Source organism: Hyaena hyaena, unplaced genomic scaffold (assembly GCF_003009895.1).
Source record: "Hyaena hyaena isolate Hyena2069 unplaced genomic scaffold, ASM300989v1 scaffold_231, whole genome shotgun sequence".
Classification (NCBI taxonomy): domain Eukaryota; kingdom Metazoa; phylum Chordata; class Mammalia; order Carnivora; family Hyaenidae; genus Hyaena; species Hyaena hyaena.
In genome coordinates this window covers 1,124,785-1,138,910 of record NW_024080862.1, presented here as the reverse complement: position 1 = coordinate 1,138,910, position 14,126 = coordinate 1,124,785, and the positions used below count along the sequence as shown (strand labels likewise).

At 57.1% G+C, this 14,126-nt stretch overlaps 2 protein-coding genes across 4 annotated transcripts in view; one reads left to right on the top strand and one right to left on the bottom strand.

Moving 5' to 3' along the window:
- Positions 1-235: 235 nt before the first annotated feature.
- Positions 236-4,159, bottom strand: SMIM4 (small integral membrane protein 4). Its single transcript, XM_039243616.1, has 2 exons — positions 3,724-4,159; positions 236-530 (listed from the first exon to the last, which is right to left on the bottom strand). The coding sequence occupies exons 1-2, from the start codon at positions 3,872-3,874 to the stop codon at positions 439-441; spliced, it is 243 nt and encodes an 80-aa protein (XP_039099547.1). The 5' UTR covers positions 3,875-4,159; the 3' UTR covers positions 236-438.
- A 2,304-nt stretch (positions 4,160-6,463) lies between these two features.
- Positions 6,464-14,126, top strand: part of NT5DC2 (5'-nucleotidase domain containing 2) — an 8,692-nt gene continuing 1,029 nt past the window's right edge. The window contains exons 1-10 of one of the 3 annotated variants that reach the window (XM_039243614.1): positions 6,464-6,760; positions 10,520-10,704; positions 10,846-10,920; positions 11,160-11,215; positions 11,335-11,428; positions 11,607-11,735; positions 11,847-11,907; positions 11,987-12,089; positions 12,218-12,319; positions 12,520-12,601. In XM_039243614.1, the coding sequence (XP_039099545.1) occupies positions 6,529-6,760; positions 10,520-10,704; positions 10,846-10,920; positions 11,160-11,215; positions 11,335-11,428; positions 11,607-11,735; positions 11,847-11,907; positions 11,987-12,089; positions 12,218-12,319; positions 12,520-12,601 (1,119 nt within the window). In that variant the 5' untranslated portion in view covers positions 6,464-6,528. Of the gene's footprint in view, positions 6,761-7,488; positions 7,708-8,752; positions 9,606-10,519; positions 10,705-10,845; positions 10,921-11,159; positions 11,216-11,334; positions 11,429-11,606; positions 11,736-11,846; positions 11,908-11,986; positions 12,090-12,217; positions 12,320-12,519; positions 12,602-14,126 lie in introns of those variants that run through there. The other 2 variants (XM_039243612.1, XM_039243615.1) reach the window with 2 other exon arrangements.

Sequence of the window (14,126 nt, the reverse complement as noted above, 5' to 3'; positions counted from 1 at the left end):
ATTTAAAGAAGGGGCACCTGGGTGCCTCAGTCGGTTGCATGTCCGACTTCAGCTCAGGTCATAATCTCACAGTTTGAGCCCCGGGTCGGGCTCTGTGCTGACAGGTAGCCCAGAGCGTGGAGCCTGCTTCGGATTCTGTGTCTCCCTGTCTCTCTGACCCTCCCCTGCTCACGCTGTCCCTCTGTCTCTCAGAAATAAATAAAACATTTTTAAAAAATTTTTTAATTTAAAGAAATATTTTCATGGAATGGATTTAATGGGCAATAGTGTTTCAGGAGGAAATAGTTTTTTTTCTGCAAGTGCCATCCAACAGTGACTTGGGAAGTATTCAAGCAGAGACAGGAAAACTATAAAAATTCTTTGGAAAGGCAGTTCTAGTAAGAACAAGAGAACAAGTACATTTTCAAAGGAATTGAAACCAGTAGTAAAATTTCACGTTCACTTTACTGATGGCTGAAGTTCCATTTCCGAAGCGCCTTCTAGCCGCCTCTGGTGCTGCCGTTCCGAGGCTTTTCTACGGTAGACATCATCTGCACCAAGTAAAAATTTCACTTAGGTTTTTAAGAAACAGGATTAAAAGTACTCAGATCTGACCAATTTAACCAGTAGTCTAGAGCTGTCAAGCTCTTCATGAATCTCACTGCTTAACTCAAAGCCAAAATAAACTTCATCGAAAAGAAAACGAGTTAAATGAGGCCTGTCTTAATGCGGTTCTAGACTTCAATGGCATGTTAAGAGTCCGTGTCTTCAAAGACAGGCTCGTGTCCTGGCAAACCTCTAAGCGCTGTTTTGACTTTCCTCACTTCCTCTCCCCGCCCGCCCCCCAAAATGTCTTTCTCTGAAATCATCCTTAACTGAAGTGCCTCAAAGGCACTTCTTGCCCTGCGGCCCTCTGCTACTCCCTCACCCACATGGGGAACTCGGGGTGGCGGGGGGGAGTTGCCTTGTTCTCAGCAGCTCCCCTTGGACACTGCAGATTCTTCACCCTCTTCACTTGGGGCTTTGGCCGTTTGCCACAATCTTCTCTGCATGGGCACCTGGCTCCATCACTCCCCTTTAGTCACTGAAAGTGCTGGCATCTAGCTCAGGCTCCTTGACCTGTCCTGTGCCATCTGCCCAGGCAACACCACCTGCCATGGGGGGAAGCACTAGCCCCTTCACCTCCCTGACGTCTCCACCTCTGCCATCTACTTGCGGTGTTCTCTGAAGCATTAAGTCCAGCCTGCTCTGACCACAGCCTCTACTACCTTGCTAGTCATTCTGTCCTTGGGCCTCTAGCAACATCTTCCGCAGGCCCTTGCCCCCTGAATACCTCCTCAGTCCCCTCATGCTCTGTCTTCTGCCCAAACCAGCTGCAGTCCCCTCTTAATAACTTCTTGATGCATCTTCAAAACCACAACTACAGACTAATTCAACTGCCTGCCTCCTGCATGCCTCACTATGGTGGCTTTGTGCTGTAAGGCCAACTAATGCCCTCACTGGGTCCACTGTGAGGCCTCACAATCCTGTTTCCTCAGTCATGACCCTGACCCTTCTTCACTCACCCCCCAGAAGGCCATGAACTCTTCTTCACACAGCTAGGTCATCAGTAAAGAATTCTTCCAGCTAACTTCCAAGGGCTGCTCCCCTGGCCCTGCTCTGATCCAACCTCTCCCACCTTCTCAAGAGCCAGGCAAGTGTAGCGTCTCTCCACCTCCCTTTCCTGACCTGAATCTCCGTATCTTCAGGTCTCTCCTAGTGGTGGAAAGGGAGGGCTGACCTCCCCCACCCCCATTCACAGCATCAGATTCCTGAGACTCCTGTCTTCTGTGATAAACCCTCCTGGTTTCCTCCTTGCCTCTCTGGCTACTCCCAATCATCCTTGAAATGTTGGATTTGACTCTTCCATCACAATCTGCTTTCAAATGACCCACAAACCCATGACCCAGATCTACCTGCTGAGCTTCAGATCTATAGAACCATCTCCACCTCAGCACGTCCAAAAAGCATGTCTGTCCTGACAGTGGTCCCCCTGCCGCGGCTGTCCTACCAGAAGCCTCCACGACTCCCCACCTCCTGAGTCCACTCAGTCCCGGGCCCTGTCAGCACCATCTCTCGAGTGTCTCTCAACTCCACTCTTTGGCATCTCATCTTCTCCCACCTGACCAGGCCCTCGTCTCAGACCTGATCATCCAACACCCTGTGTTCTTGCCTCCTCACCATAAGAATCTGCTCTCCTGTGTTAATCCACTGCCGCTTAAAACCCTGCAATCCTTTGGGTACATTCTTGGTTCTCCAGTGCGTCTGGACACACTGGCCCAGGCACATTTCTAACCACTTCATCCCTCACTCCACTCACCTTCAGTCCCTTAAACAGTAAACTTTCACACCATGGTACTAGCGTGAGACACTTTCACCTCCACAAACGTTCCCCTCATCTGGTTGACCTACTCAATCTTCAGGTCCCACTTGACATGCTAACTCCTGGAAGCTTTCCCCACACCATCTGATCTAGCTGAGGTCTCCACCCCCCCTCCCAAGACTTCCACTGCCTCCTGCCACTGTCCCCTCAGTATTGATCACACTTGATAGTAACAGTCTTTATGATGGTCTCTGCCATTAGAGCTCTTCTGAAGTGGAGGACACTCTGCCTTGTTCATTATACACTCTCATGGTGCTTATTAAATACTGATGAATGGATGAACAAAAGGACTAAGTATCTTCAGAAAGCACTAATGTAACAATGTTTTTAAAATAAGGGTTGGTGGGCACCTGGATGGCTGTGTACCTGAAGCATGCGATTCTTGATCTCAGGGTTGTGGGTTCGAGGGGACCCATGCTGGGGCTAGAAGATTGTTTAAAAATAAAATCTTTAAAAAAATTTTTTTAAATAGGGGCGTCTGGGTGGCTTGCTTAAGCATCTGACTTTGACTCAGGTCATGATCTCACGTTTGGTGGTTCAAGCCCAACATCGGGTTCTCTGTTGTCAGCGCAGAGCCCCCTTAAGATCCTGTCTCCCTCTCTCCCTGCCCCTCCCTCGTTCTTGCGCCTGCTCTCTATCAAAAATAAACATTAAAAAAAAAATTTTTTTTTTTAAATAAGAGTTGGTAATTCACAAGTGATAACGTGTTTCTGGAGAGGAATAAAGCAGAAACGGCCTAGAGGGTGGGGAAGTTTTTCCAGAAGGGGAAGTAGAGCCAGTGCTCATCAAAGCAATGCCAGGCATTCTTCTCACAGTGCTGGGCCCTGGTGTCAAATGACTCTGCCCGCCAAGGCTGCAGGCCAAGACTGCCATAATCCGCTGGGCCAGGCGGACGGCTCCCTCCAGGGTTTGGACTGAAGAATCCAGAGAGGGCTGGCCGATTAGCGATTCCTTGAATCTTCAGGATCCCACTCCCTTCACGGTGAGGGAAGCAAATGTGTTCCTTAGGACCAAATGTCACTGGAGGGCAGGGACGAAGGGCAGGCTTGAGAGGAGGGCGTTCCGCGTGGAGTTACGTGCTCTCCCTTCAAAGTGCAGGGAAGGTCCCAAGGTTGGAAGCCAATGTGCTTTTGTGCCCCGCTTACGAGAGAGCCCGGGCCGCGAATGGAACCGTACTTGCCCTTCTGACAACGGTAAAGGCACCTCAGCGCTTCAGAGTGGAATGAGCGGTCTACAACCTAAGACTGTCCCCCAGGAAAACAGGTCCCTTGCCGCCTCCCGCCTTCCTGAAATGAAACAGACGCTGCTGCACCCCCACTTACAGAAGGTCTCCTGGCCCACGCGCAGTTTAATCATGATCCACTCCATTGTTCCTCCCAGGACAAAAAAGAAGGGCAGGAACCTGTAAACGCCAAATCGCTGCTTCCCGGGAACCCGCTGCAGGATCCGCTTCACCTTGGCCCTGGAAAACATGCCCGACCCAGGTCGTGGACGGGAACAGCGGAACCAGGAGCGACAAGAGTTGCCCCAGCTCCTGGACTGGAGCGCCCAGCGGAAGCCGAGTCCCGCGGCCGGCGTGCGCCACCTCCAGGCAGGTGGAGAGCTGTAGGAGCTGAGGTCGGACACCCTGACATGGAGACTGGGCGGCTCCACCAATCAGAGTGTGCTGGAGAGCGAGGACCCGCCAATCCGAATGCGGCAGAGTGCGCGTGCTCCTTGAGGTCGAGCCCAGCCTGAGGGAGCTGGCGCAGGCGCCTAGGCTCTGGAGGCGGAGTGGCCTAGGGGGGCGGGGTCTCCCACGTGGCGTCCACCCGGCTCCGCCCCGGCGGCCCGTGTGCAAGCCAGTGCTCCGAGTTGGCGGCGGCGCCCCCTACTCTGCCACCGCCATCTTTTTCCTTAAAGTCCTGATAGAAGTGTCGACCCTCTCTTTTGGACTAAACGTGTACCGCACTGTACTCTAAAATGCAATTATGCAATGCTTTGCATTTATTTCGGGATTGCGACTGGTGACAAGAATTCTAAAAATAACAGAATTTGAAATGCATTGTTGAAAGCTGAACTCTATCACAACAAAAGTCCAACTAATCACCTTGTGACAACCCTGGTATTAATAAAGCCATCCGGGGCACTTACCGTTATACAGGGACTTGTAGGTGATTTTTATGCATCATTTCCTTATTCACAATATTCACAGAAGAGCACAGTGACTCAAGAGCACCGGCTATGTCAAACCACATCCCTTCCTCCACAAAATGGGACCCTTTCTCTGATGCTGGGAGGATTTCGAGGTAAAACAAAGCTTACCGCAATGCCTGGAGCATAGTAACTGACAATTGTCATTAGCTAAAACAGGATGATGATGATGATGATGATGATTATAGTGATAATGACTTATTGAGTGCCACTTCTTTATATGCACCCTAAAACCTAGGGAAATTCGCCTCTATTTGCATCATCTCCTTTTATAGATGGGAAACAGAAGTTAAGAGCCAGGTACTGGCAGAGCTCTGACTCCAGAGCCTTCACTCTCCCTAAGTCACTAAGTCTCTGTGCTTTGTTGTTAAGGGCTGTTACCTCATTACCTAAGGTTAAAAAAGCACTGGACCGTATCTTTGAGAAGGGAGACAACTATTCCACGAACTAAAAAAAAAAAAAAAATCAAATGAAAACTTATTCAATAAAACAGTTTGGTAACATGAACACAAAATATACACAAATAGGCTGGAGCAGAGGGAGAAAGCAAGCAGGGCCCCTGGCAAGAGTCACAGAGTCCGGCGCTGGGCAGCCGGGCCAGTGCTGCTGCCTGGGTAACCTGCCTTCTCCAGCTTCCCATACACACTGGCTTGGCGCTCACTCGTTTCTGTTGGTGGCTCTGGAAGCCTGTCACCGCGGAGCACCCATCTCCCGCCCTGAGGAGACTTACTTGTGGCCAGGTCCTCAACGCCCTCCTAGCTTACTGTGGCTCCCACAGGCCTACCCTTCCGCCTCCATCCTGCCCCAACACCTGGCCCAGGATCTGGCCCACCACATGCAGGTGCTCAGCCAGGATGCAGTGTATATCCACTGCGCACACACTCTTAATCTGGGAGGAGCACCCCAAGGAAACAAGAGTGTCCAGCTGGCCAGCTCCCCACCGGGCAGGGCCCACCGGTGCTGGGTGGGCCTCCTCAGGGCCCAGTGCACCGCCTGGTACGCATGCGGGCTCAGGAAACAGATGTGAGTAGAAGAAACACAGGTGGAGAGTGGTTCCAAGCAGGAATGCAGAATTTCGATGGAAAGTGTGGAGACATTGCTAGAAGAGACAGCAGCATCTCCATGGGGGCCGCGCGCGGAAAAGCGGAGAGGGGGGTCGGTGAGGCCATTTGCTGAGGTCAGAACCAGGCAGGCGCAGTGACCCCGGGCCCACAGCTCTGCCCCGCACCGCCCCGTGGTCCTGCCCCGAGTTAAAAGGGGTCACCTGTGTGCGGTACAGAGCGGAAGCGAGGAGGGGCTGCTTCAGCGGCCTTCAACGGCGCTGCGGGTGCCGGGGTCTCACCCGGAGTGGGGTGGGCTCTTTATCTGCTAGAGCGAAAACTGGCCGGCCTCTGGTCTGCAGGGAAGAGGACCCCCGCCGCATGACTGGCCGGGAGCGGTGGCGGAGCTGAGGTCAAGAAGGACGGAGAGCGGGAGGGTAGGGGCAGGAGGACCCGGGAGAGGAGGGGGAGACAGAGACCCGGGGCGGGGGGGTGGGAGGGGTCGAGGTGGACCCGCCGCGCTCCGGCCCTCCCCTCTACATGCCCCGGCCGTCCGCAGCCTCAAGGAGATGACCGTTCTTGGGTCTTCCGACCTCCCGAGAAGGAAGCCCAAGGAGCGGCCATTGCCGCCGTGGCCACCGAAGGGGGGCGCAGAGTCCCTCTCAGCCTCGAGGAGACGGGGGAGGGGGCTAGGGAGCCCGTCCCGCCCCGCCCCGTCCCGGGACCTCCCGCCCCCCCGGGCGGAGGGGCGCACCTATTGGCCGGCCGGGCTCCGCGCGCCGCACCCATTGGCCGGCCGCCGTGAGGAGCACGCGGCCACCGTGGCGGGCGCGCAGTCGGAGGGCGGCGGACTGGCCGACGGGCCGAGGGCTGCGCGGGCCGCGCGCGGCGGGCATGGTGGGTGCGGGGCTGCGGGCGGCCGCTCGGCGCTGGCTGCCGTGCAGGGGCCACGGCGGGCCGCGAGCCGCGTCATCCTCGCCCTCCTGCCCTGGCTGCGGCCCCCCGGGTCCCGGTGTCCACTGCCCCGGCGCCCCGCGCCCCGCGCCCGCCCCGACGCCCGCCGGCGGCGCCGAGCTCAGCGCGCACCTGTGGACTCGTTACCAGGACATGCGGAGACTGGTGCATGGTGGGTGAGCCGGGGTGGGATGGGCGCCGGGGGTGTATCCGCGCGGTGGCAGGCGCGCGCCCAGGCGACGGAGACACCGGCCGTCCCGAGCCGTCCCGGGCGCCGCGCTTCGGGGGAAGCACCCTGGTGGGGCTCGCCGGGGCCCCGGAGCCCGAAGGCGGAGGCAGCTCTTCGGGAGAGGCTCCCGCTGGTCGTCCCGGGGCCCTCTCGGGCCTCCCCGACGCCCGGAGGCAAGCAGACCGACGGGAGGGTTTGTTCCCTGGCTCCGTCTGAAGGAGCTCGGGGTTCCCGAAGCGGCCTCCGGAATGCGGAACCCCCACCATCTTTCCTGGTGATCCCGCCTGCCGGGATGCTGCGGCGGAAATGCCCCCTACCCCTTGTTCTCTTAGGGGCCCTTAGTTGGGGCGGGAGCTCCAGGGACAAAGCCGGCTGGCGGCGCTGCCCACCCTAAGCGGACGCGGTCTAGACTTTGCAGACACCTCTAGATTGCCACCGAGGTCCCGAGCACTCTCAGCCCAGGAGGAAAATGTGTTGGTTGGAGAAACGAGACCAAGCGCCCCAGGACCCTGGAGTCCACAAGGGTGGCTTCATCTTTGGCCAGGACACTGCAAAATGGGTTAATGAGGCGTCCCCCAGAGAGACTAGGCTGGGATGCCCTGATCAGGCCAGAGGTCCGAGAGTGCCCGATATTTGTCTCTCCATGCACCGCCGCCCCCGCCCTCCGGGCTCTTGCTCTGTGGCAGGCATATGTGGTTTGGGCTTGACTCTTATCACTGACCAGCCGGTGGTGCTCAGTAGGCCGCCTCCTCTTGGACCCTCAAAGTCTACTGTACAAAACACAAACCCACAACGCAGGGCTGTGGTGAAGATTCGGAAGGAACCAGGCCAGGAAAGGGCAGGGGAGCTTCTAGAGGAGCCCCCAAGGGTGATGCGGCTCTCATTGTCTGGTAAGACAAAGTGGCCTGTCTGGAAGATGCCAGATGATTGGAGCTTCCACTCTAGCTGTGTGGAGAGCTGGACAGGACTCGCCCGAGAAGCCCAAGGCAGAGGAATTGTGGTTCTGAAGCCCTTGGGTCTCTTTCGGGACCCTGCCCCCACCCCCACCTCCTTCAGTGGAGAGGACAGGCCTGGGATGCTGTGAAGGGGATGTGTTTGCTCTAGGTCTGGAGAAGACCTTCCGTAGGTCTGCCTTGTAGGTGTGGGAGAGAACACAGGGGGGCCTGCTGGGCTTTGTCACACCTGGCTCACCCGGATCTTCAGATCTTCACAGAGCCACCCAAGCTCCTCTCGATGTGAAAGCTCCTCTCGACGTGCAAGTGTCCTTTCCAAGATGCCAGGATGAGCCAGACTTGCACCCCTGAGTCCTAACTCATTCCTCTTGACTGGGTTTTCTGGGGGAGATTCTGGGCATTGAGGTATGCCTTGGGCTAATGCCTGTGGGCAAAACTTCACCTGGGAGCCAGGCCCCAGCCCAGTGCCTCCCCGCCAGGGACGCTGAAAGGCTAGGCCTTTGGGACAGAGTGATTTAAGGCAGGTGGAGTGACCCAAATTTTAATCTCAACTGCATTGCCTACTGCTGGATGGTTTAGAGCAAATGACTTCACCTTCCTGAGCCCATTTCTTCCTCTGGATGGTGGGTGCATAAGTGGAACCACCTCACAGGATTGGAGTAAGGCTCAAACAGGATGGGCCTCTAAGGCACCCAGCAAGTGCACCCAGCAGCATCTGGGAGGAAGGCACCCAACAGTGAGTCTTACAGCTGCCGTGGGGAAGAGCTGGCCCTGGGGCAAAGGTGGGAACTGGGGGCTGAGAAGAGGAAAGGAAGGTGAGGTCTGCACAGTGAGCCCAGTGAACTTGGGAGGCCAGTGTAGGTGAGGAGTAGATCCTCCCCCACCTGGTCCTGTGCACCACCACAGTCCCATGGAAAGGCGTGGGACCTCGTGTCCCCCAGAGCTGTGCTTTCCTCCATCCAGAAATCAGGTCAGAAGGGCAGACCCCATGGGCTGCGTCTCTATCCAGCTTTGTTCCTCAGAGGATTGTCCATCCCAGGAACATCTTTGAGGACAGAGGCAAAGCCTGGCCTTGGCCAGGGCTCTGCCAGCAATGAGGGGCTACACTGCCAAGCAGATCCCTCCCCTCCTGGGGGCTACTCGATATGGTACCAAGAGTCACATTTGGTACCCAGGAACTCAGGACCGTGGGGAGAGTGAGGCCCAGGGACCTAGTGACATCAGAGAGGCCTCCAGAAGCAGCTCCCTAGAGAGCTGAAGGCAGCTGTCTCCCGTGCATCCAAGTGAGGAGTGTTCTGTCTGCACCCACCAGTCTGCGAAACAGCTGCTCTGTGCCAGGCTTACGTTGGCCTGGGGCCCCTAGAGGAACCAGCCACACTTGTTCCCCCACCCACACCCTGCACTTGGCTCCAAAGGAAAGGGGGTAGGGGTGGAGCCGTGTTCCAAAGGGGCCTCCAAGGCAAATGTTCCGAGCGTGGGAGCTCGTGGGTGTCTGCCTCCGCGCACAGGCAGCTGCCAGGCCTGCTGCGTGGCCGAGGGCTTCTTCAGGCCCTTCCAAATCGTGTGCCTCGTTGTGTCCGAGACAGGAATTCCGTGGCGGCTTGGGCTGTGGGTGTGGGCCTTAGCCACAAGCTGGTGGTCTCAGGAATGGGACCTGGAGCCCCTGCAGGGTGGCGTCCTGTGCACCTAATCTCACCTGGTTCCGTCTCCCACACCCTGCTCCTTGAGTGATGCAGGGAGATCCAGGACAGGGAGGCCCATCGCCATTTAATCCTACGTTTGCCGTGGGTGCAGAGCAGGAATGCTGCACAGAGCACGTTCAACAGGACCTCTCGGTAATTCTCCAGGTTGGCAGTTTTGTCCCCCCTTCAGAAATAGGGAATCTGAGGCACAAAACATGAGGTAACTTTTCTGAGGTCACAGTTGTAAGAGGGAGTATTTGGCCTGGTCTCTCTGACCTCAAAGCCTGGTGCCTTTCCCCATCCACCTCCCCTACTGTATAGATGGGGAAACTGAGGCAGAGGAGCCTGGGACCCCTCATCCTCCTCTGCCTCCCCAGGACTCTAGAGCCTACTCTGCACAGTGTCCCACTCAACCTGTCTGTAGCAGCCAAGGGCTTGGGGTGGCCACGACCACATTCCCAGAGGAGAGCAGCCTGGGTACTGCCCCACGGCCTAACATCACACATCCTGCCTGTCGTAATTAGCAATGTTCCCTGGCCAGAAGCAGCAAATGTCATTATATGGACTGGCGGGCCGCTGAAATCCAATTAGAGTGGCCTTGCTTCACAGGCCATGGCAGGTGCTCAGAGCCGGTAATGCGAGCAGCAGAGGAGCTACCCCATACCTGTCCCCCCAACTCCCATAATGTTCCTCGGTCCCAGCCCAGGCTTCAGGCAGGGTAGAAAGGGTCCAAGTGTGGCCACGGGTCCGATGGGGCTTATGAGAGCCTGGAGGGAATGTGGGCTCAGTGCACCTTGTGGGCTACAGGCAGGGGTGTAACCCAAACCCAAAGCTGGGAGCTCCAGCCGTGGCCTTGTCTCATTGCCAGCTCTGCCTTACCCCAACCACGTGACCTGGGCAAGTGGCATTTCTGAGCCTCAGTTTGACCATATGCAGCCTCGGGCTAAGATTGCCTGTCCTGGATGGTTTCATGAGGCTCCTAGGGCTGGGCACCTGGAAAGTGCCCAGTGACCATCTGCTGCCTCCATGTTCATCTTCCTCCTCATACCTGCACCTCCTCCCTCCAGACCTCCTGCCCCCTGAGGTCTGCAGTCTCCTGAACCCAGCAGCCATCTATGCCAACAATGAGATCAGCCTGCGTGATGTTGAAGTCTATGGCTTTGACTACGACTACACGCTGGCTCAGTATGCAGACGCGCTGCACCCCGAGATCTTCAGTGCCGCCCGCGACATCCTGATTGAGCACTACAAGGTGAGGCTGGCCGGGCAGACGACTCAGGCCCCGGTGGAACCTCATGCTGAGTCACGGGGGTCCCCTGAGGCGACTGCCCAGCCAGAGGTCTGGTAGTGCCACTGGCTCAGGCCGGGCCTACTTCCCCCTCGCCCCCAACAGTACCCAGAGGGGATCCGGAAGTATGACTACGACCCCAGCTTTGCCATCCGAGGCCTCCACTACGACATTCAGAAGGTGAGTGCTTAGGCCCTAGACCCCACGTGGCCCATCCTGACTGGTGTGCTTCGACAGTACTTCCTTAGCCCCAATCCTCTGAAAGGGGCTACCCCTGGCCTCACAGCTGTAGCTTCACAGGCACTTAATCCCCTCGGTACCTGCCAACTGGGGCTTCAGCACAGGGGCTGGAAGAGGCTGGCTTGGGGCCCATGTGAACCCCTTTTTTATCCCCCATCCCATTCCCCTGGTGCTCCCAGAGCCTTCTGATGAAGATTGATGCCTTCCATTACGTGCAGCTGGGGACGGCCTACAGGTCAGTGCAGACTGCCCTGCCTGACCCTGCTGTCCCCCAACCCCCGCCCCACCCTGCATCTACACTGTGGCCTCGGCTCAGAACCACTTCAGACTCATGATGTCTGTGCATCCACCCAGGGGTCTCCAGCCTGTGCCTGATGAGGAGGTGATAGATCTGTATGGGGGCACCCAGCACATCCCACTGTACCAGATGAGTGGCTTCTACGGCAAGGTACTTGCTCCATCTAACACTGCCACTGGCCAGGGCGGTCAGCTCAGTGATCTCACTGTGGGTGCCCGTGCCCTGACCCTCAGGCAATTTCCCTCTACCAGTGTCCCAAGGCACACTGGTCTCCAGGCGAGGGGTGGTAGGGCTAGAAAGGTTGCTGAGGTGACAGCTCCCTCCGCAGGGACCCTCCATCAAGCAGTTCATGGACATCTTCTCGCTGCCAGAAATGGCACTGCTGTCCTGTGTGGTGGACCACTTCCTGGGTCACGGCCTGGAGTTTGACCAGGCGCACCTCTACAAGGATGTGACGGTGAGGATGTTGGGCCTGCCTCTCTGGGTGGCAGGGAAGATCAAGTCAGCCACGGTGGGGCAGGCCTTCCTACGCCCCACTACACCTTCACAGTCCCTCTCCTGCCCCCAGGATGCCATTCGAGATGTGCACGTGAAGGGCCTCATGTACCAGTGGATCGAGCAGGATATGGGTAAGGGTAGACAGTAGTCCTGCTGTGGCTTCCTGGGCAGGGGGCCAGGCTGGCCCTCACAGACACATCTCCCCGTTAGAGAAGTACATTCTGAGAGGGGACGAGACCTTCGCCGTGTTGAGCCGCCTGGTGGCCCATGGGAAGCAGCTCTTCCTCATCACAAACAGTCCTTTCAGCTTCGTGTGAGCTGCCTGCGGTGGGGGGTGGGGACGTGGGGGCTCCTGGGAGGGAGGGGATGGGGTGGGGCCCAGGGAGGAGCCTGCCTCAGCCCACCTGCTGCCTGTTCCACCTCTGTGTTACCTCTGCCCAGGGACAAGGGGATGCGGCACATGGTGGGTCCCGACTGGCGCCAGCTCTTCGATGTGGTCATCGTCCAGGCGGACAAACCCAGCTTCTTTACTGACCGGCGCAAGTATGGGCCTAGCAAGGGGTGATGAGGGCGGGGAGCAGGCACTGGCCTTCATTCACCACCTTGCATGCTTGGGGTGGGGACACCCCCTTGTCAGCAGACACCCAGCCTTTGTGAGCAAGTAGCCTTTGCAGACTGGGGAGGTAGCTGCCCCTGGTCCTGCCTCAGACTGGAATCCAAGCCCTTTACCCCTTTGACCCCAGGCCTTTCAGAAAACTCGACGAGAAAGGCTCCCTGCACTGGGACCGCATCACCCGCCTGGAGAAAGGCAAAATCTATCGGCAGGTGAGTGCCATCTGGCTGGCCTAACCACAGCCCCAGGCTGCAGAGGGGACAGCAGCACAGCCTCCTGGGCCCTGCCCAGTCACCACACATCTGCCGAGGCTCTGCCCCTTGCACCATGTCCAGGGGCATCGGGGAATGGCTCTCAGGGCACAGGCCTGGTCACGCTACCTTCATTTGAATTCCAAGTTTACTACTCAATAGCAGAGGGAATCTGGCCAAGTCACTTGGCCTCTCTCTTTTCCTCATCTATAAAAGAGGTATAAAGTAAGGTAAAAAAAAGTATAATGTCCTACTTGAATGGTGGTGTACAAGCCCTTAGATTGGCCAGGCATTTACTAAATACCTGGTAAACAACACTGTCATTCCTTGGTGCTGACCACTCTGCTACAACCAGACAAGCTGGTCGGAGCAGTTCACGGGCCTCTGGGGACCCCTTTTCTTGCCTGGTGGCTAGGAAGCTAAGAAGGGGGCCTAGTGCTAGGGGTTGGGTGGTGATTAAGGCATTTGGCCCTGGATGGAATGCAGACATCCTGGCTGAGCTGGGCTTCTTTGAGGGAGGGAGTCCCAGGGGCTGGGGGCGGGGGGGAGTCAGCAGTCAGGTCGGGAGCAGCCTGGGGTACCCAGGGCAGCAGCCCGGCCTGTAGGCAGTACTCCTACCTGGGCAGCACCCAACTCTCCGTGGCCCCCTTGAGCGCAGGCTCTTAACCTCAGCTCTGAGGGCAGCTCTCCTTTGTCTTGGCATCTTGGCTAATAAGCCTGAGAAGGGTCATGTACCTACGCGGGGAACATGGGAGTTTTTCTCCTTTAGCAGCTTTAAGCCTTTTCTTTATGCCTTATGATCTGAAGTTTCATTTTGTGTGTGCACCGGATCCTGCTTGGTTCTTGTCTGTCTTTATGCTCCCTCCCTGTCTCCCCTTGCAGGAACCCAGGCTCCATCTGGCCTGACTCAGCACCTGTACCTCGAGATTCTCTCTAGGTTCAGGGCATGTCCTCAGTGCTCCGCCCACTCATACTTGATTCTACAGCCTCCCCACTTGAGCTTATTTCACCAATTCTTTCACGGCCCTGTGTCTGCCACGCGTGGCTTTTTCCCCCCAGCCTCTCACATGCACAGACTACTGTAGTAGCTCCTTTGCTGAGTGTGAATTCTGTTCTTTTCTGGGGTGTGGGCTGCTGCACTTCCTGCTTTGGGCCCCCTGCCCCATTTTCTGCTCTCCTGCAAGCTTCCTCTGTTGTGTTTGAGCTTGACTGCCTTCATCTTTTCTCTGGCTTTGGAGCAGGAGAGGCAGATGGCTTTGCAGTGAGGTCTGCCGGGTCCCTCTGGGCCCAGGCCAGGGAGGACAGGAAGGGCTTCAGGGCCACGGGCTTGCTGCTGTAGTTTGTTTCCCACAGCGTGGGATCCCTGGGGTGGGTGTGAGGCCACAGGGAGGGGAGGCCCAGGGCACCATGCCAGGCCGACAGGAGACCTTCCTGTGGCAGGCAGACCCCCTTCCTGTGAAGGGGGAGGAGACGGGGCCAGAGCCAG

What these genes read in the sequence shown, in the direction of transcription:
- SMIM4 (XM_039243616.1), bottom strand. Translation starts at nt 3,874, where the DNA reads ATGTTTTCCAGGGCCAAGGTGAAGCGGATCCTGCAGCGGGTTCCCGGG. An exon ending in CGTGGGCCAGGAGACCTTCT is followed by an intron (nt 531 to 3,723) that starts GTAAGTGGGGGT and finishes TACTTGGTGCAG; the next exon opens with ATGATGTCTACCGTAGAAAA.